General features: G+C 35.7%; 1 protein-coding gene across 2 annotated transcripts in view; it reads right to left on the reverse strand.

The window, feature by feature from the left end:
* The window catches only part of FAM3C (FAM3 metabolism regulating signaling molecule C), a 55,733-nt gene that overhangs the window by 6,971 nt on the left and 25,524 nt on the right, over positions 1–23,238 (reverse strand). For both annotated transcript variants that reach the window (XM_042923127.1, XM_042923131.1), the window contains exons 4-8: positions 22,172–22,201; positions 21,404–21,527; positions 8,315–8,373; positions 7,114–7,164; positions 5,065–5,149 (exon numbers count right to left, since the gene is read on the reverse strand). In XM_042923127.1, coding sequence (XP_042779061.1) covers positions 5,065–5,149; positions 7,114–7,164; positions 8,315–8,373; positions 21,404–21,527; positions 22,172–22,201 — 349 coding nt within the window. The remainder of the gene's footprint in view (positions 1–5,064; positions 5,150–7,113; positions 7,165–8,314; positions 8,374–21,403; positions 21,528–22,171; positions 22,202–23,238) is intronic.

Raw genomic sequence — 23,238 nt, forward strand, 5'->3', positions numbered from 1 at the left:
TCTTAGCAAATTCTAGAATGGATTACAGCAAGGAGATCCTGTGAACATTAAAAAAAAAAAAAAAAGGAGGAAGAGGAAAGATGGGGTAGTGAGGAGGAGGGAGAAATAAATCAAGCCAAGTTAATGTCATCTCAGGCATTTCACCATGTAAAGAGGTTTTCGGGTGGTAGATTAGGCTACTGTAATTAGCATAGTTCATGAGTTTCAAGTGAGCATCTGAGAGTCTTAGAAAATAGCCTCTATGAATAAAATAATGAAGCAGCAGCTGGATGATATGCCTATTAGGGTGCACTGGCAGCTGTTTAAAAAACAGTTTCTGTAGATGATCAGTAGATGAATCCCTTGGAGGAGGCCCCTAGTAAGTAGGGTGGCACACTGCCCTTGGCGAACAGCTTCATCAATGACTTCGATTTAGACACAAGAACAACTCTGGAGAGACTACAAAGCCTGGATCATGGAAATCTCATAGGACAAATGTCAGAATCATGACCTAATGGGCTAAAATCAGCAAAATTGAATGTAACAAGGATAACAAGGGTAAATGAAACCCTTCATTTAGATTAAACAAAAGCAAGTACTGAACGGGGAGAAAGACCTGACTTGGCAGTGGTTAAAAAAAAAAAAAAGGGGGTCTGAGATCAAATGAAATGATCTAACAGTTTAACTTAACCAAAAATGAGTCAAAAATGAGTCAAAAATGTGATATGACCATTTAAAGAAAACTAATACAATACCAGTCTGCATGAATATTCAAAGAAATGTAATCTCCAGAATGGTAAAAGCTAGCATCTCCCCTGCACTGACCAGACCACATCTGGAGCCCTGTGTTTGATCTGGGGCACTCATTTTAAGAGAGCTGATAATCAACCAGAGAGCTGATGCCCCAAAAAATGCAGCCCAGAGGGTAAACCAACCCAGAAACTTAACATGATGAAAGGTGACAAGGGTCCTGTGTATGGTGCAGGAAAACGGAAAAATGAAAGAGAAATGCTAATTAGTTTCAAACATGAAGTATCAAATGATTTGGGGAACATATTTATTGCTCCATTTACCCAAGCTAAGACTACCAGGTGGTATTTAGAAGACCAACCCTGAGAACGTAATGTTTACTTAAGAATAATTTTTTGCTCTGTTTTGTTTCAGATAGAGCAATGATGAGATACTGGTGCCCTTCAGAGGTGAGCAGTTCAGCGGAGAGATTTGTAAACGAGTTCCATGGGAATTCCCACCTCCCCCCCCCACCCCCAACCGTGGCTTGGATGCTTTGTCAAATGACTTAGGATCACTTACTTCAGATCACCCACATTTAAACCTTTCACTTAGCCAGGAAGCTAACACGTCATGGAGTGTTGTCTCCAAAAGGAGGGCTACGATAGCAAAATTTAGCTTGCTCAAACTATTAAAGTTCTTCATTAAATAAACAAATAATTTATTTTAGAAGGGTAGGTCGGGGGAGGGGGAGGAAGTAGGCATCATTAGAGATCTGCACTCTCCAAAATGTACCTTTTCTTAAATATAGTGGGTTTTTTTTGTTTGTTTTTTGTTTTGTTTTGTTTTTAAAATGGGGTTCCTTGTTACAATCAAGAAACACTGGGATAAACAAAGGTAAAGGGCAAACTTCAGGGCCTTCCATTGTAAATCCCTGAAAGAGGCAAAATGCAAGGTGCCATCCCCCAAACTTATTTGACCATTACAAGTTTAGAGGGCTGGGATCCCACTAGAACACACTCTGGGAAGTGCTGTGATGGAGACCAATCGCAAACACTCTCACAAGTTCACTGTACAGCCAAGGAGCTCACTGCTGAGAGCAAAAACTGGGATCAGGCAGGGACAACTATGGAGAACCCATACCAACTCCCAGTCTTGGAGACAGTAGGCACATCCATTTCAAATTCTAAACTCTTTTGGGTATTGGGTATAAGCAGGAAAACAAACCATTCCTATGAAGTAAAATCCAGAAGCCTTATGGAAAGAAAAGCCCTTAACACATCAGTTGAAGCACAGACAGCTTCTATTCCCATAGAAGACTAGGTATACCACAGCTGATGAATCACACTTCAAATGTTCCACAGATACCTGCCAAGGTGTACGCTTCACTTCCGTTACATTTAATAGATGCAGATGGCCATTTATAAAGACTGCGTGTGCATTTTTGTATAAAGGACACAATACTTACAATTTATTTCCTGGTGTTTGGAAAAAGGAAATATTCAAAATACAAATTCATGTACCCAAACTGAAAATGCAGACAATTGAAATCATTTAAATATACAGAGGTTGAACCATATATTGGCTAAGTATAAAGACATCACAATTTATTTATTTTTTTAAATTTATTTTTGAGAGAGCGCACAGGGGAGGGGGACAGAGGATCTGAAGCAGGCTCTATGCTGACAGCAGAGAGCCAGATGTCAGGCTCAAACTCACGAGCCGTGAGATCATGAGCCAAAGTTGGAGGCTTAACCAGCTGAGCCTCTAGGCATTCCAAGACATCAAAATGTAGATTTCTACTTTTGTCTTACAGGCTGAATGTCTTCTGATTCTGCTCTTGTTATATATGATGGGCACCAATAAATGTCAGTTAAAGAAGAAATATCATCCTGTCTTAGTTCTTAGGTATCGCCACAATTTATCAGAAGAAGGGAAACAGGTCTGAAGCTGACAGCTATAATTATGAAATAACATGATGAAAAAGAGAGGTCATGTGTATCTACTCAGGAAAGCAAGGTTTTTAAAAATTTTTAAACCTCAAATTATACATGTAAACTATCTTAATCTATCAGCAAAAGCAAATAGCAAGTTACTTGTTTTTTCATAAAGAACGCCTAATTATTTTCCATTTAGTTCTATCTAGCTAAATGGCAATGGATGCATACATCAGTTTTATTTAACCTTCCATCTATGGATTTAACACATCCTTAGCTGAACCAGATAAAATGTAGTCAAAGAAAATACTTCCACTTTAAAACATTCACAAAGTAGCACTGTTTTCTTAGTGCAAATCTGCAATAATGTAATTATACATTAAATGCAGGTACAAAAAAAATCAATAAACAGACAAGCCATATTCCTTTGTGAACTTAATTTTATAGCCTTTTCAATTAAAATCTGTAAGGGGTGCTTTTTATTCCTGATAAAAGTACCATACTTTTCATCTGGATAAAATATCATAGAAGGGATTTGAGAAACACTATTATTAAAGACTTCTTAACCACCCCAGAAAGGTATTAAGTACAGTTATTTTTATAAAATAGTTATTAAAAAACTGAAACAGTGTCTTATTGGGGAAGGAAGAGATAGATGAACAGAACAAAAATTATAAAAAACAAAGTCAAATCTACATGAAAATAGGCATTCTAAGACACTGAGAAATAACAGATTTATTTTTTAAATTACTGAAAACAGGGGAGCCTGGGTGGCTCAGTCACAGTTAAGCATCTGACTCTTGATCTCTGCTCAGGTCATGGGACTGAGCCCCATGTCAGGCTCTGAGCTGACAGCACAGAGCCTGCTTGGGATTCTCTCTCATTCTCTCTCTCTCATCCTCCCTCACTCACGCACGTGCGTGTGCTCGCTCTCAAAATAAACATTTTTAGTAAATGTTCAATAAATAAAATACATGAAATAGTGTAATAAATAAAATACATGAAAACAGTGAAGTTGCTGGAAGAAAACGTACTAAATATTTAATTTGGAAATAGGAAAATACTTCAAGTATAAAAGTAGAAGAAACTAAAATGAAAAATCCATACACTTGACTAAATAGGAATTAGTCTAAACTTTGAAAGTCAAAAAGCACCATAAATTAACAAAAAAACCCACAAAGTAATATATTTTAACATGAGAAATGGTTAATATCCTTAACATATAAAGGTCCTTACAAATCAATATGAGTCAACCTAAATGGTCAAAAGACAGTTTACAAGAGAAAGAGCCAAAAACACTTGTGAAAAAAAATGCAGTCTCAACAATAACCAAAGAAAGGCACATTAACAAAATCCCTTTCCAAAACTTTTAGAATTGGTAACTTTTAAAAAATTAATAGTCAGTGTCCTGAAACTTATGAGATCCATGTAAAATTGGTACAAACTTAAAAAAAAATCATTTTTAAAAAACATAAACATCCTTTGATTCAATACCTTACCTCAAAAAAACTGTCTTAAAGAAAGAGATGATTGTTCAAAAATGTCTAAAGATAGTACATTTTTCTAAGTATGAACACTTGAAATAGCCTGAGGATCCAGCAGCAGGTATTTTATTAAGTAATTTTTAAATCATGACACATGTTTAAGAGCTATACTAGGCAGACATGAACAATTCTGTTATGAAAGCTATTTAATGTTATCGGAAAATATTCACCACATAAAGAAATTAAAAGGTATGCTGTAAATGCTAGCATTCCAAATGATTAAGATGAAGAAAATATGTGTATTAAGGAAACTGGAGATGGAAACTAACTTATCAATGGTTATCACTGAGTAGACAAACTATAACTTGTTTTCTTTGTGCTTTTCTGTATTTTCAAAGTTTTACAACATGTACAATTTTAAGAAAAAAGTTTTATATAAAAGTTTACCATGCATTAAACATTATGAAAAACATATCACACTTATTCCTTCACAGTGAATGCCACTTCTAGGAACTTACCCTAAGGACATGATTACTTAAAAGGATGTTTATCGAAATGTTATTTATAATACAAAAATTTTGGCAATAATAGGAAACTTTCAAATAAAGGTGGGGCCGTGTGATCAACTCTTGGTGGGCCATGGGCAATGCTACTGAAGAATCTTAATATTAGAGAAAACTATTTAAAAGGTTGCTAAAATTAGAATATAAAAGGGTATAACAAACTTTAGGTACTATGTGGTTCTAACTTTATGACCATATATGCATGATAAATACAGAGACAGACAGAAGGAAGCAAATAAAAAAATGTTAATAGTGTTTATCTGGAATTCGAGTACTTTGCTCTGCTTTATGTATTTTCTTTTCATTGAAAATGTATTGCTTTTATAATTAATTATAGCTCCAAAAATTGTATAAAATTTTAAGTTTACATACTTGGTTGCTCCATCATCATATGTTCCCATTAAGACTATTGTTCCATCTTGTATGGACTTCAGAAACTCAATAAATGGGGCCACATCTGGAGAAAAAGAAAGGATTGATGGTTTTGGGGGATTTTTTAGTGACTAAGTAGCCATCACGATATTCTCCTAAAAGTTAATAAACTAAAACATGAAGTATTTGTAAATCAATAATTTCAAAAGAAGAGTAACCAAAAGGGAAATAAATCTTATGAATAGGTTAAAAATGAAGTTTGTCCCTTAATAGGATCCCACCATCAACTTAGAATTTCCCAATCCTGATTCATCCTATGTGTCTTTTGTACTGACATTCCACCAGGGGCTAAATGAAAAAAAACAAAAAAACAAAAAAACAAAAACATGGCAAAGTCATATTAAAGCATGACTTATAATTTAAAGAAAGAAACTTGGGGTGGGGGCAGAAGAAAGCCTCAGGGATTCCCTGGGTATATGTAAAATGGTTTGGGTACTTATCTAAAAGGACACAGAGCTTTTATCTAATTCATAAAAGGCTCTGCAATTTGTTTAAAAATTAAATACGCGCACGCACACACACACACACACATTGATTATGATCCTCTGGGCATATCTTGGGAGAGGAATGAAGGCTATATCTAATTATGCAAATATCATAGTCATTACCTGCTTCGTCTAGTGCACCAAGATTCACAAAAACTTAAAAATAAACCACTTCAGTGACTACAAAGCGGTCAGAGGTAGATCAGGTACTACCAATCGTTTTATATCTTGAATGCTCCAATATCAGGTCTCTGTGCAGTCCCCAAATCTAACACTATTTCAGAACTGGAACACTTCAAATTTACTCAGTTTCTTCCCATAGCAGATTCCAAAGACGTCCTCTAACTGCATTCTTTTTTGTAATAATAGCATTTTCAATTCTGAGAAAATGTACAGAGCAGCTAACAAACCATTTCCTTTTAAATGCAAAGATGGACGTAAACTGCACCTATTTCTTCACTTGAAGAGTCTTTTCGGCGTTCGGCAGTAATTAATCTACCATCTACAGTTGATGAAACAGCAGAGCTTCTAGTCATGTGGCTGATTTCAACAAAGGTTTTGGAAGGGTGTTTCCCTGTAATAAGTTTTGGTGGGGCCAATTATGCCGTGAGAGTATAAAATTGATGGTAGCATTTTAAGTTTATACCATTTTGACAGCCATGAAAAGTCCTAAATAAAACATTGCATCTCATTACAAGCTGAAGAAATACTAGAAAAGCTGAATGGTTTGAAAACCTAACATAAACTTCAAGACTAACAGCTACTGGCTTCTAGCGAATCTATAAAGGGAATGGAAATGAGGAGGTGCTGGGGACAGCCTCATGCTGATATATGTCCCAGACCAACACCTCAGAAAAGAATCAAAAGATAAATCAGTGTTGGCCTTCCATCAGATCTGAGGAAGAAATGTCTTTGGGGCACACTCTTGTTCAAGGGGCTAGGTCCTCGCTTCTGCATGCTGGTAAATGACTTATACCTGTTCCTTGAGGAACTTCCACATTAGGAAGGTACTGGTGAATCACTCTACGTGCAGTGAACTATAAACAACACTCTATTCTTTTTCTCAAGTACTTATCTACTTTAATAATAATCCTGGTTATAATTTATTTTAGCGACTAAAAAATATGCAAAAAAATTAATTTTAAGTAAAAGTGCTTAAATTGCTTCTGCCCTTCTCTAAATTACTTCTTCCTTTTTAAAAAGTTCAGTCAGAAACCTAAAGGATCCAAAGCTTTCAATTAGTTGTGCTGCAAAATACAGGACTCCGATTTTTAAAATCTGAATTTTTATATTATTGCTCTTAATTACACAATTTCTATAAAAAAGCAAAATATACGCAATATGACTAATGACTTAGATACAGATAGATGTTTAGTGAAAAGAGAAAATGAATGAACACAAAAATACCATTATTTTCTCAGTAATGGGCTATGTTATATTGAGGAGGCTTAAAAAGTCAGTCAGTGCTATAGCAACAGAACAGTTACATGTTACCTATACTTACCTCCTCCCCACATGTCAAAATATTTGGTGTCTAATACTTCTCCTGTTTTTCCTGAAAGAGATGGAAATCGTATCAAATTACACAATTGAAATATACTCCTACACTGTATGGGACAAATGATCTTATCCAATGATGGGTGTGAATTCATTTACAAGAAAGAGTTATTTTGAAAAAGACTTAAAATCTGAACTGTGTGCATCTGAAATATATTTCTAAAAGAGTAACTTTTGGATAAATTAAAATTCTGCACTTTCTCACTAATCTTTAAGCCAAGGAGCAGCAACCGAAGTTCATGAGAGACCGTATGTAGACCACTCAAATTCAGGTCAATATTTTTCATTCTTAGGTGTTACCACTTTCCCTTATTTAACAATTACCAAAAAATATGTAAGCCTTTTACAAAAAGATTAATCGATGCTATTTTCTATCATTAAAGTCATCTTTTAAATTTTTTTCACCTATTTCCCTTTTAAAGTGTTTTTTTTTTTTTTTTTTTTTTTTTTTTTTGCTATCAATTAGACAAACAGGTACAGAGCTTTTTACCTAAGAAAATGAAGAAAGTAGAAATGCAGAAACTTATCTTTTGTGAAAGAAGTAAAGAATATTTTCCTATACTACGAACTGGGTAAGGTGGCCGTGGTTCCTAATTGCCCCATTACAGCCTTACAGGGTTATTGTACCAGAAGGAAAAGACAAGCATGCAGTTCCTTACTTCACGGGTTCAGATTTTCAGATTTGATTTTGCAAGAATACTTGAGATGCTCAGGATTCAATAAACTTACTTTCACTAATGAACTTACATGATGAATGTGGATAACACTGAAAAGTTACAATTAATTTTTACTCTTCATTCCTCTCCCCACCCCTCCCATTAGTCCATCACCCTCTGTCATTCACACACCCTCATCATGTCAATCTATCTTCATTTTGTTAGATTCCACATTCCTCAGCGTTCATCAATTTCACGTGGGAAGCTCTCCACACACTGCACAGCAAGTGGGAGGCTTCCAAGAAAGCATGCTATAATACTTGGACACCGAGTCTCCCCCTACAGGTGGTTTTTGTGGATGAGGGTGGGAAGAGGGCTTAAGGGTCAAGTGTGGCACTTTCTGACCTGATCCCTTGATATTAAGGTGTATTTTACTCTGGGCCACATGAGTATCCACTGATCACATCTGTAAGCTAAAATAATTATTCTTACCATTTGCCAAGGCAACATTGATCCCTCTTCCAACGTTATTCTTGACACCACTCATTAAACTGAAGGGGAAAAGTCAAGACAAATTTAGAATTAGATATTGTAAATAAACCTAGATCAGAGAAATAAAGCCATGTCAAAAAATAGTTGGGGATATTATATACACACACAATTGTTTAATAACTGCAGTGGAGATTAAAAGGTCTCTACTACATCACAGGAGACAGTCTAAATTTGAATAATTTTAAAGCAATGTCCTTAAATAAGAATTCACAAATAGATATATTAAAATGTATCAGGGCCCAAATACTACTTTTTGCTGCTCTTTTGTGTGATGAAATGGCATTTTAGAAAATCTTTAAAACACGTGGACATTACGCACATATTTTGCACTACCCTCCATGGATCAAACAATAATCTCTGTTCTACTTTTTGCAATATCAATGTGACATGAAACACAAGTGAGATGCTTTTATAATCTGAAAACCAGAATAATGGTGAACATCCTCTTAATCATTATCAATGTAAAATTTCTCTACACTCGGAAGGAGGAATCTTGTATGCATTTAATTGCGGCATCGAACCACACTCACTCGTACTGTTACAGCTGAGGCAATCACCATCCACGAGCAGCTTACAGACCACCGGGACACTGTGACATGGAAGGTACGAGTGGAACACTGGCTTGTGTCGGTTCGGTTTGCTGAATCAGAATTATTACACTCAAACTGTAGGTGTCTTTAATTCTAAACATTCAAGGTAATAGTGATACTGCCGGTGGTGTGCTGTTCAATGATTCACAACCGGTTTGCGGTTGGTGGAGAGGGGCAAGTATGCATATGTGAGAATACACAGACACACACACACTCACGTGTGGTACATCTATACACACGCACACAGGGGCCTATGTTTATCATGAACTTTTCTGATATAAAAGATTTGTTCCACACAATTTCACAGGAGAAGCTGTCATACTCTACTACGAACCCCACGTGGCCAACTGATTCTCACAGAACGTGTTGATTTTCATAGAACTCACATCTGTAGCTAACCTGTGGTTGCAAGTGATGGATGAATGCAGTTTGAACACAAACCTTGGATGACATTTCATTTGAAGAGTAAGACAAAGGAAAAACTGAAATGATGAAGGTATACGTTGGAACTTCACTCGCCTGTCAATGATGTGAGTGATGTTTTTGTTGAAACACATATGAAGTTTTAAATTACTAGAAGACAACTTCCTTCATTTTTTTGTGCTATTCACAATGTAAGAGTTACTGACATAATATACTTTTAATCTGCATAGTTAACATTTTCTTCCTCTTTCTTAAGTCTAGACCTTGAGTCAGCAAACTTCTTCTATCAGGAGCCAGGTAAGTAAATAGCAAGAGCAACCACTAAAAAAGCTCTACAAAGAAATAGACTCAAAAAACACTATAAATATATCAAAAAGAAATTTTAAAAAATGTTCATGGAACTCATAGGAAGCCAGTAAAAGAAAACAGGAAAAAAAAAAAAAAAGAGAGAGAACAAAATATAATAAAATGGCAGGCTTAAGTCCTAACATGTCAATAATTATAATAAGTAGTTTAAACATACCAAATAAAGACAGAAATTGACACAGTGGATTGAAATAGGACCCAACTACGTAGTGTCTACAAGAAATTCTTTCTTTTGTTGAGGAACACTAGTATATAGGTATATTGAAGTATATTTTTAATTGACAAAAATTGTATTTATTTAAGTATACGATTTGACATACACTGTGAAATATTTACATCAAGCTAATTAACATATTCATCACCTTCATTACCACTTGTGTGTGTATGGTGAGAACACTTAAGAGCTACCCTCTCAGCAAATTTCAAGCAAACAATAAAGTACTGTAATATAGTCACATCATTGTACATTACATCTCAAGAACTTAATCATCTTGCATAACTGAAACTTGGTACCCGGTGACCAAAATCTCCCCATTTACTCTTCCCCCAAGTCCCTGGTACTCACTACCTCACTCTCTGCTTCTATGAATGTGACTATTTTAGATTCCACATAAGTGAGATCAGGCAGTATTTGTCTTTCTGCATGTGGCTTACTTCACTCAGCATAATGTCCTCCAGCTTCATCCATGTTGTCACAAATGGCAGACTTTTCTTCTTTTATTTGCTCAACAATATTCCATTGCGCATATATATGCACCACATTTTCTTTATCCACTCATCTGTCGACGGACATTTAGACTGTTTCCATCTTACCTACTGTGAATAATGCTGCAGTGAACGTGAGAGCGGATATTTCTTCAAGATTCTGTTTTTAATTCCTTTGGACATACACCAAGAAGTGGGATTATTAGATAAGCCAGTTGTTTTTAATTTTTTCAATAACCTCCACCCTGTTTTCCATAATGGCTGTATCAATTTACATGCCCACCTACAGTGTGAAAGGGCTCCCTTTTCTTGACATCTTCATCAACACTTGATGAAGTGTTGACGATATCTGATATCTCGTCTTTCTGATGACTGCTGCTCTACCAGGTGTGAGGTCATTAACTCATTGTGGTTTTGATTCACATTTCCCTGATAATTAGTGACACTGAGCATCTCTTCATATACCTGTTGGCTATTTGTATCCTTTTGAGAAGTATCTATTTTGGCCTTTCACTGATTATTTGATCAGGTTATTTGATTTTTTTGCTAGTGAGTTGTAGGAGTTCCTTATACATTTTAGATATTAAATATCCTAGCAGATAATATGGATTGCACATTTTCCCCCATTCTCTAGGTTGACTTTCTGTTCTCTTGATTGTTTCCTTTGTTGTGCAGAAGCTTTTTAGCTTGATGTAATCCCATTTGTCTATTTTTGCTTTTGCTGCCTAGGTTTTTGGTGTCTTATCCAAAAAAATTCATTGCCCAGACCAATGTCATAAAGCTTTTTCCCTGGATTTTCTTCTAGTAGTTTTATGGCTTTGGGTCAAAAAGCTCACTTAAAATATGATACAGGTAGGTGAAAAGTAGAAGAGTAGAAAGAGATAAATCACATAAACATTAATCAGAAGAACACAGCATTACTACTCAATAATAAAGAAATAATCCAATTTAAAAATGGGCAGGGTTTGAATAGACATTTCTCCAAAGATACACAAATGGCCAACAAATAAATGAAAAGATATTAAAGATCATTAACATCAGTGAAATGCAAATTGAAACCACAAGGTACCACTCAGCACCCATTAGGAAGGCTGTAACCAATAAGTTAGATAATGACAAGTGTTATATGTAAAAACTGGAAACCTGATACACTGCTGTCAAAAGGCAAATTAGTGCAGCCACTTTGGAAAACACTCTAGCACCTCCTCCAATAGTTAAGCATAGAATTACTATATGAACCCAAATCCACTCCTAAGCGTATATACAAGAAAAATGAAAACATGTCCATACAAAACCTGTATACAAATGTTTATAGAAACATTATTCATTGTATAAAGAAGATGCGGTGTTATATATATAATGGAATATTATTCAGCCATCAAAAAGAAAGATTTTGATATCTTCAATAATATGGATGGAGCTAGAATGTATTATGCTAAGCAAAATAAGTCAATCAGACAAAGACAAATACTGTAAGATTTCACTCATATGTGGAATTTAAGAAACAAAACAGATGAACATAGGGGAAGGGGTGGGGGGGCGGTGTGGAGAGGAGGGAGGGAAACAAACCATAAGAGACTCTTAACAATAGAAAACAAACTGAGGGTTGCTGGAGGAGGAATGGGTGGGGGGGTGGGGGGAATGAGCTAGATGGGTGATGGGGATTAAGGAGGGCACTTGTGATGAACACTGGTGGTGTAAGTTAGTGATGAATCACTGAATTCTATTCCAGAAACCAATATTGTACTGTATGTTAACTACTAAAATTTAAATAAATTTTTTAAAGAAAGAAACATTGTTCATAATAGCCCAAAAGTGGAAACAAACCAAATGTCCATCAACTGATGAATGAATAAACAAAATGTGATACATGTACACAATGGAGAATGACTCCATCATAAAAAGGAATGAAGTACTAATCAAACCATAACATGGATGAACCTTGAAACCACTCTGCTAAGTAAGGACACCGATGACAAAAAAGTTACCTATCATGTAAAACCTTCTATATAATATGTCCAGAAGAGGTAAATCTATAGAGATAGCAAATGAAGTGTGGCTACTTAGGGCTGGTGGGGGGCAGGGGAGAAGGGAGTGGAAGGGCAATAGCTGAAGGACACAATTCCTTTCTGAGGTATAAAAATGTTCGAGGGGTGCCAGGTGGCTCAGTCGGTTAGGCATTCGACTTGGGCTCAGGTCATGACCTGATGGTTTGTGAGTTTGAGCCCTGCTTCAGAGCCTCTGTCTCCCTCTCTGACCCTCCCCTGGCTCACGTATGCACACTTTCTCCCCCACCAAAAAAACCAAAAAAACAAAAACAAAAACAAAAAAAAACCTGACTGTAGTGTACCTGTGAATACACTAAAAACCACTGACTGTATACTTTAAATGAGTGAACTGTACGGCATGTGAATTATATCTCAATAAAGCTGTTTACACAAGGGAGTGGCTATATAATCATCAATTAAATAGACTTCAGAGCAAAGAAAATTACCAGAGACACAGAAAGAGACACATAATGATCACAGGGTAACTTTAACAAGACACAGTAAACCTTAATGTGTATACAGCAAACAACTGAGGTACACACTATGTGAATCAAAACCAGACAGAACAGGAGAAAGAGACAAATGTACAGTTACACTTGGACATGTCAACAGCCCTCTCTCAACAACTGACAGACAGAAAATTACCAAAGGTACAGAAGAACTCAACCACAGCATTAACCAACAGGTCTACCTGACATTTAAAGAACATTCTACCCAACAAGGGCAGAATACACATTTTTTTCAAGTGTGCATGGAACATATACTAAAGGTAGGCCATATCATGGGCCACAAAATAAACCTCAACATTTTTAAAAGAATTGAAATCATACCAAGTGTGTTCTCCAACCACAATGAAATCAGTAACAGAAAGATAACAGGAAAACCTCCAAACACTTGGAAACTAAAGAACATAGTTCTCAATAATCCACAGGTCAAAGAGGAAGTCTGAAGGGAAATTAAAAAACACACAGAAATGAATGCACATACAACTTATTAAAATTTGTGAGGCATAGCTAAAAGACTACTGAGAAAGGAATTTATAGCACTCCATGCTTAAATTAAAAAAGAAAAAGCTTCAAATTAATCACCTAAGTTCCCATCTCAAGTAACTAAAAAGAATGCCATAAACCTAAAACAAGCAGAAGAAAAAAAAATAATAAAAAGAGGAGAAATCAATGAAACAAAAAGCTTTAAAAAGATCAATAAAATTAAACCTTTAGTAAGACTGACAGAGAAAAAAAGAGAAAACATAAATCACTAATACCAAGAGTGAAGTGGGATATCACTATAGACCCCGCAGACATTGAAAGGATAAAGACTATGAACAATTTTACACATGTGAATTTGACAACTCAAATGAGTTAGATCCAATTCCTCAGAATGTATAAACTAACACAACTCATCCATTATGAAATAGATCGTTTAAATAGTCCTGTAACTATTAAAGATAGTGAATTCATAGTTTATAAACTCACCTCACCAGAAAATCTCCAAGCCTAGACGGTTTCACTGGAGAGTTCTACCAAATGTTTAAAAAAAGAATTAACACTACTTCCACACAAACTCTTTCAGAAAATTTAATACTTCCAAATTTATTTTATAAAGCCAATATTACAATAATACCCAAACCAGAGTAAGACATTACAAGAAAACTACAAACCAACATTAATATACAGGCAAAAATCCTCATTAACAAAACATTTAGTAAGTAGAATTCAGCATTATATTAAAAAAAATCATGAACTATGACCAAGTCAGGCTTAGCCTACAGAAACAGTCATTTCAATATTTGAACAGTTGATATAATCTACTATATTAATAGGTTTAAGAAAAATCACATGGTCATCTCAATATAGAACATGCATTTGACAAAATTCAACACCCATTCATGATAAAAAGTCTCAAAACTCCGGTAATAGAGGACTTCCTAAACTTGATAGAGAACATCTACAAAAATCTACACCTAACACCATACTTGACGGTGAAGGACAACACTTTCCCCTTAAGATGAGGAACAAGTCAAGTATGTCCATTCTTACCATTACTATTCAACATAGTACTGGAAATCCTAGCCACAGCAAAAAACCAAGAAAAGGAAAGTAACAGAAGTAATAGAATTAGGAGAAATTAATTCAGCAAGGTTATAAGATACAAGACCAACAAACGAAAATCAACTGTGTCTGCATACTAACAATGAACATATAAAAACTGGAATTAAAAATACAAAGACATCTACAATTGCTCAAAACATGGGGGACGCTTAGGTATAAATCTAATAAACTATGTATAGGACTTGTAAGCTGAAACCCACAACATGGTAATGAAAGATAACAAAGAATATTTAAAGAGAAACGCCATATTCATCAACTGAAAGACTCAACATAGTAAAGATGGTCAATTCTCTCCAAAAATCAATATACAGATTTAACACAACTCCTAACAAAATCCCGGCAAGGTTTTTTGTATACAGAGGCAATGTTATTCTTTAATTTTTTTTTAAGTTTATTTATTTTGAGAGAGACAGAGAGCGCATGCACGTGTGTACGTGTGGGCCAACGGGGGAGGGGCAGAGAGAGAGGGAAAGAGAGAGAAAATCCTAAGCAGGCTCCACACTGCCAGTGCAAGAGCCTGATGTGGGGCTCAAGATCATGACCTGAGCCGAAGTCAGATGCTTACCCAACTGAGCCACCCAGGTGCCTCAGAGGCAAGGTTATTCTAAAATGTATATGGAAAGGCAAAGAAATTAGAATAGCTAATTTTGGAAAGAAAGAAAGAAAGAAAGAAAGAAAGAAAGAAAGAAAGAAAGAAAGAAAGAAAGAAAGAAAGAAAGAAAGAAAGAAAGAAAAAGAAAGGGAAAGAAAGAAAGAAAGAAAGAAAGAAAGGGAAAGAAAGAAAGAAAGAAAGAAAGGGAAAGAAAGAAAGAAAGAAAGAAAGAAAGAAAGAAAGAAAGAAAGAAAGAAAGAAAGAAAGAAAGAAAGAAAAAGAAAGAAAGAAAGAAAAGAAAGAAAGAAAGAAAGAAAGAAAGAAAGAAAGAAAGAAAGAAAGAAAGAAAGGGAAAGAAAGAAAGAAAGAAAGAAAAAGAAAGAAAGAAAGAAAGAAAATGGGAGGAATCATTCTACGCCACTTAAAGACTTACTCTATAACTATATAATCAAGAGCATGTGGTATTAGTGGATAAATTAGTGGATCAATGGAATGAATGGAGAACCCAAAACCAAGTGGAACAAAAAAAATGCACCAGTGGAAACACAGCCAACTTATTTTTTAACAAAGGAGCAGAAGCAATTCAATGGAGGAGGAAAGTCATTCCAACAAATTGTGCTGAAGCAACTAGATATTCATAGGCCAAAACTGAACCTCAACCTACATGTCCTACTTTATTCAAAGATTAATGTAGGATGGATCACAGATTTAAATATATAAATAGAAAACATAAAACTAAAAGCTTTGGAAAATCATGCAGAGGAAAATGTTTGAAACCTACGGTTCGGTGAGTGAGTGACAGACATGACACCAATCCATAAACAACAAAGCACATCCATGAAAGAAAAATACATCAATAAACTGGAACTTATCAAAATTAAAAACTTTGGCCGTACAAAACATCCCAGCGAAAGGGATGTCTAGATGAGCTATACACTGTAAGAAAATAGTCTCAAGCCACATATCTGACAATAGGATTCATACCTAGAATATATTTCAAAAACTCCCAAAGTGTAACAATAAAAAACAAACAAACAAAAACAACCCAATTAAAATATGGACAAAGACATGAATAGATATTTCACTGAAGAGGATATACAGGTGGCAAAAAAAAAAAAAAAAAAAAAAAGCACATTAAAAGATGTTCAGCATCACTAGCAATAACATTGAGATATCACTACACATCTATTTGAAGAGCTAAAATAAAAAATAGTAATAGCACCAAATTCTGGCAAGTATATAGAGAAATTGGATCTCTCATACATTGTCAGTGGGAATGTAAAATGGTGCAGTCACTGTGGAAAATGTTTGGCAGTTTCTTACAGAATTAAACATATGCTTACCACAAACCGGAAACGATGAAATTGTTTGGCTGAGCACAACAGGTGATGCATAAACTGTGTTGCATCCGTAACACAGACTATTACTCAGCAATAAAAAAGAAGGGATTTAACAGGCACCAATGTTTCAAGAGCATCATGCTGAGTGAAATAACCAATCTCATCTGGTCACATGTTGTATGATTCTATTTATATAGAATTCTCAAAACATCAAAATAATAGAAATGACAAACAGATTAGTGGTTGCCAGACGTCAGTGATGATGGAGGTGACTGTAACAGCATAGCATGAAAGAGCTCTTTGTGGAGATACAATAATTCTGTATCCCAATTGCTTACTGGCTACGTGTACCTACACATGTGACAAAATGACAGAACTACACATACACACACTGTACCAATGTCAATTTCCTGTTTTTGATAGTGTACTCTAAGATATAACCATAGGGGAAACTGGGTATAGAGTATGCAGGACGGCTCTGTATGATCTTTGCAATCTCCTGTGATTTCTGTAATTATTTCAAAATAAAAAGTTAAAAAAAAAAACTCTACTTGAAGATTCATATAGGAAAAGTATAAAAATCTGATTTTGAAAAGCTTAGTAGCATTTAACTATTTATCTACCCATATGGGTTACATATCTGCCTTCAAAATCCCACTTTTCATTCTCTAAAATTTACATGTAATAGAGCATAGACTTTTTTCACAAGCAGTTCTGAAAGGTGAGTCATAAGGAAACCCACTAAAAGTGCTGCCCGAAAGAGGGAATTTCAAAATGTATTTGCTCTGCTCCCTTCAGAAATATGTGAGATAAGTAAACTCCATCATTAATGTTAAGAAGCGATAGTGTGATTAACCTGTTACATTAATAATGAAGTATCACAGTGTCTTCTCCAAGTAGAATCATCATGGGGTTAGTATGCTGCTGCCTCTTTCACAGAGCTAAGAAATAAAAGCCACAAAGAAGCACTATGCCATAGGCTTCCCACAAGAGGGCAGTAGCTAATCGATTTTTAACAAGGAATTCAATCCGGGAAAACCTGCAACTAGCAAATGACAAACTACTCAAGATTTTTAAATGTATAAAGGCTACTTACTCCCTCTTACTCACACAATCTGAAATACTTTATCTTTCACGAATATGAAGGTTCCCCCTACTACCATTCCACGCCTCCAGACAAAAATCTAAAGAAAATATTACATAATCTATAGAAAGATTCTACATCTTTGAGCAAGTTTTGCTTCAAATACCTACTCTATGTTTTAACTGCTACATCTTAAAATGGTTAGTTTAGAGCAGGCTTTAACAAACCTATAGCCCACAGGACAAATCTATCCAACTGCTTGGCTACTTTTGTTTTATCATTTATGAGCTTAGAATGGTTTTTGTACTTTTAAATGGTTATATGTTAAATGATTTTTTAAGTACTTATACACTATCCTTGATTTTACCTCTTGATCCTCACAGCCAAAAATACTATCTGGCCTCTCAATGTACAAAAATAAATAAATCTCTGAAAATCATTGCTGTATATTCCTATACCAAACATTAAGAGCACAATAAAAGGTGAGGTATTATCCTAATATCAATGTCATATAAACTGAAATCAGATGAGTTTATGCCTAAAATAAGAGCTATACCTTGAACATAAGTAAATTCTATGGGCTCTCTAATGCAAAATAAAAAGAAGCTACAATTCCTGTAGTGTGTGACATTTGATGTTTATCCCCAGGATTTTCTATTACAAACTAATGAGAAGTTTGAAATTTACGTTAATCTCCATAATGTATCTTGATGCATCCAACCTGTCCTTAAAACCATAACCACCACCCTGATCTTAACTACCCTCTTTTGTCTGTACTGAGGTTTCTCAAATTTAGTCTATGATGACATTATGGACCTGATAATTCATGTGTAAAGGCTGCCTGGCTTCACTGGAGGGTGTTTAAGAGCATCCCAGTCTTTACGAGTACTGCCTCCATAGCTATACCATCCCATAATGTCTATAGACCTTGACAAATGTCCCACTGAAAAGCACTGATCTGAACTAGTGGTCTCCGAAATGAGTGTGCAGGTACTCAGGACATGTGCAGGAAAATAGTAAAATTTCTATTTATGTATTTTTACTGTCTACTTATATATTTAGTGAATACACATGAAAAAAACCTCTGTTACTACTGGGAGGAGGGGCAGTGTCAAAGAACCTTGGCAGTGATGGCCTTCCAACTGTTCTAATCATTTTACACATCAGTCAGGTAATTTTTTCAACATCAATGAAATCATGACATGCCAGAATCTGAAAACCTTGAACGGCTCAACACTCAGAAAGGGACACTGGGGCACCTGGCTGGCTCGGTCGGTCGTGAGTTCAAGCCCGATGTTGGGTGTAGAGATTACTAAAAAAATAAATAAACTTAAAAACAAAAAGAAAGAAAAGACCTCACCTCTTTACCTTCATGACCCTTCAGCTGCTACTGCCCTGGCCCTCATTCCTCGATCTCATATCACTCATCCCCAAGGGTCTTCGTCACCCAGCTCTGCACAGCTCGTGCCACAGTTTGCGATGACTGATGTGCATTTACTCCTTAAATGTCTGTCTCTCCTACTAGACTGAGTTTCGTGACAGCAGGGACTATGCTCAATAAATGCTTGCTGAATAACTGAACGAATGATGCTAAGGAAGTCAGGGTCTTTGTTTAAATTCTTTGTTGCAACAACTTTCAATACAGAAACAAAATGTGAGACAACGTACTGGACTGTGAACTGTCCCCACGGTTTTTTCAGTAGGGATCCCTGGCCAATTATTCAGTCCTTCTGGAAGACTAGATTTTGGGGCTTCATGCATAGCTCTAAAATCCCATCAATTATTTAATTTCTCCTGAGTATCAGAATGATTCCTGAAATGAGGATGGATAGGAGGCCTGCTTCAATTTTACAGTTAAAGAAATTGAAATACAAATTCCACATGACATGCCCACCATGCTAGAACCAAATTCTTTGGCTAGGAGCCTAGTATTTACTGTGCCAAATTCCACTGCCTCTATATATACTCTCTTCTTTTTAACCTATACAATCTATAAATAGAGAACCTGCTGGTAAAACAACTTTGATCTCCTCTTTGTATTAAAACTAACATGCTTCATGGGGGTAGCGGGGTGGCAGAGGAAGTCTCCAAAGAAAGTCTACCATGGGCTAGGCATTCTAAGAGAAATTCCTACCTATGATTCTGAATCAAACTTGAGGCCTCCTTAGCCAAATAAGGTGCAAAGGGGAACGGAAACATTCTAAGTTAATGGGAAGGGTATGATTTAATGTAAAATCTGCAAACTTCTAAGTTTGTTGAACTTCTAACATCCAAGTTCCTTGTTACATAATTCAGTAAAATAGGACTATTATGGGAAGTCAGAAGACAGTGATGGATTAACAATGGATTATAACTAGCATGAGGGAAAAGAAAGGAAATGAGCAGGAACTTTAAAGATCATCTAGCTCAAGCCTTTAATTACAAGAAAAGCATTATTCTAAGAGGCTAAATAATGCCCATAGCTAACTGAAAAAGGGCTTAGGATAAATATTCAAGAGCTTCTACATCAAAAAGAAAAGACACACAGGGGCACCTGGGTGGCTCAGTCAGTTGAGTGTCTCTTGATTTCTGCTCATGGTTTATGGGATTGAGACCTGAGCCCTGTGTTGGTCTCTAGGCTGACAGCATGGAGCCTGCTTGGAATTCTCTCTCTCCCTCTATGGCCCTTCCCCATGTGTGCCCTAAAATAAATAAATAAAGTTAGGAAAAAAAAAAAAAAAAGACACAAACTGCAGGGAGAAACTGCTTCTGTTTCCTCCTACTATAAAATTAACTCTTTATTCTATGTAATTATTGGCATGTCTATTATTTTAACATGAAATTTAAATAAGCTCATGTATTTAATTTTCCAAGAAAGAGCAGATTAAAAGCAACCAACTGAAAGCAGGCCTTGTGATTTCGGAGACACGAACTTCACCTACAAGTGACAGTCAACACTACTTAAAAACTGTAGAGCATCTGAGTCTAGAAAACCATTGAGCTTAGTGGCAAACAGTTCAGCATCACAACAGGCTTGAGGTTATTACTGGATTACTTCACACGTCAACAAGCAGCATTTAGACATTTAAAACAAAAGATGTTTTTCTTTTTTCCTATTAATTGCAGGCTCTGCACTGTCAGTGTAGAACCTGATGTGGGGCTTGATCTCATGAACCATAAGATTGTAACCTGAGCTGAAGCCAAGAGTCAGAGGGTTAACCGAATGAGCCACCCAGGCGCCCCAAAATGAAACATGTTTGTAAGATAAAGCGTTCATTATCTAGGGCAGTGCTGTCAAAAGGGACTTTTTTCAAGGGTGGAAATGCTTTGTGTTCAGTTTGGTAGGCACAAGCCATGTATGGCTACTCAGTACTTGAAATGTGGCTCGTTGACTGAGGAACTGAACTTTTAATTTTAATTAATGTAAATGAATTAACCTTCCCCCTGCTATTTAAGAATCAGAATTAAATAGTCACATGTGTCTATGGCTCCAGATGGGACAGCACAGATCTAGAGAATTCACACGAGAAATCTAGAGAATTCACATGAGAAATCCCTCATCTTTACGTGAAGCTAGACAAATGCTGTGTTCTTATGTCACTCTAACATGAAATCTCAGAAATTTAAGACTCTTTAAACGGGTGGGAGAAAAAAAACTGTGTAATGAAAACTGAAATCACTTTTCTTTAGTAAAACATGCCCAATACATTTTCCAAAGATCCATTAGACTCAGGTTCAATTTGCTAAAATTTACTGGCACGCCAGATACTTCCAAACTGGTAAATACTTACACATTGTCTTCCAGACAGATTTTGGGTCCCACCACATTGGCTGCTCCACTTGCCATTTTAAAAGCAAAATGCTTCTCAGGGCAAGCTTTTGAGATTCCACATTTATATCTGGGAGGTTTTGTAGCTTTGGGGAGAAATTTTTTTTTAAAAGAGTTAATAGACTCTAGAGTCAGTTTGTTTCAGGTCTTAAAACAAAAAGAGCATTATGTAAAAACACCGATATATACATATCTTAAAATACATGCCTTTTTTTACCCTGAGGGTTTCAAAGAACCTCAAAACAAAACACTGAACCTCCTGGGAAACAAGCTAATAACTGACATAAATATATCAGTTGATCTTGATGAAGGTATATGTATTTTATCTAATTATTTTTAAGTTTATTTTTAAAATTCAGTACAGGAGAGGTTTTGAATTGTTACTTTACACTTCTAGTTAGTTCATGCACATACAACACATGGTTACCTCTAGAACCAGTAAAAAGCCTAAAACATCACTGAGTATCTGTTTATGTTCTAGTTCTAACGAGGAATTCTTTCACACATTTTCTGCGCGTATGTTACTGAACCTAAAAAATGTTAACAAAATATGCATTATGAATACTATTATATATGTAGAATATTGAGCTATTCAAATAGCATCCTTATAACTTTAAAAATTTCTAAATCGATTTTGCTCACATTGAAATATCCCCATTGTTTGAATGTAAGTGCTCATGCACATAGGATAAAATAAACCATCTGCAAAATATTGAGATGCAATACTTACAACGCACTGCCGTGTCCAATGCTGACCTTGCTAGGAAGAAAAAGAAAAAGTTATCTTTGCTAGAAGGAATAAAGCTGTTGGCAAGTATCCGCATATTAAGCATATTTGGCACTAACAGGACTATAAAAATGAAAGTGCTTGAATTATTGCTCAGTATACAATAAATAAAACAGATTACTGCTCTAGAGAAAAAGTGAAAAAGTGACTTCAGGCTACAAAACTCACTATAAACAATGATGCAGAGGAATTATGGACGGTAGTATTCTACTACTGATAGAACATTTTATTCTTATCTTTACATTTTATTGTTATTTCTACTTATAAATTTAAATCCCAATCAGAAAGTTACTCTACAAATTTAACTTCTTTTTAAATTTATTTTTCAATTTTTTGCCAGCTTTCTTGAGACGTAATTGACATGTAACATTGTATAACTTTAGGCATACAACATGTTGATTTGATACATGTATAAAATGCTAAATGATAACCATTATATATTAGCTACCACGTCCATCCCATCACATAGTAACCATTTCTTTTTCGTGGTGAGAACATTTAAGATTTACTCTCTAATCAACATTCAAGTATATAGTAGTATCACATACTAGTTAGTATTAGCTATGATCACCTTGCTATATTAGATTCCCAAACTCTTAAATCTTATAACTGGGAGTTCAGACCCTTTGAGCAATGTCTCCCCTTACCTCCTTCCCAACCCCTGGTAACCACTATTTTAATCTGTTTCTCTGAGTCTATCCTTTTTAGATTTCACATATACCTGATACCATACACTATTTCAAACTTCTCCTTAAATGACTTTAAGTATATACTTGTTGACTATTACAGTGTTTAAAAATGGCTGCTGCCTAGGGGCACCTGGGTGGCTCAGTCGGTTAAGCGTCAGACTTCGGCTCAGGTCAGGATCTCACAGTTCATGGGTTCAAGCCCCATGTTGGGCTCTGTGCTGACAGCTCACTGCCTGAAGCCTGCTTTGGATTCTGTATCTCCCTCTCTCTCTACCCCTCCCCTGCTCATGCTCTGTCTCCCTCTGTCTCTCAAAAATAAAA

This window comes from Panthera leo, chromosome A2 (assembly GCF_018350215.1).
Source record: "Panthera leo isolate Ple1 chromosome A2, P.leo_Ple1_pat1.1, whole genome shotgun sequence".
NCBI lineage: Eukaryota > Metazoa > Chordata > Mammalia > Carnivora > Felidae > Panthera > Panthera leo.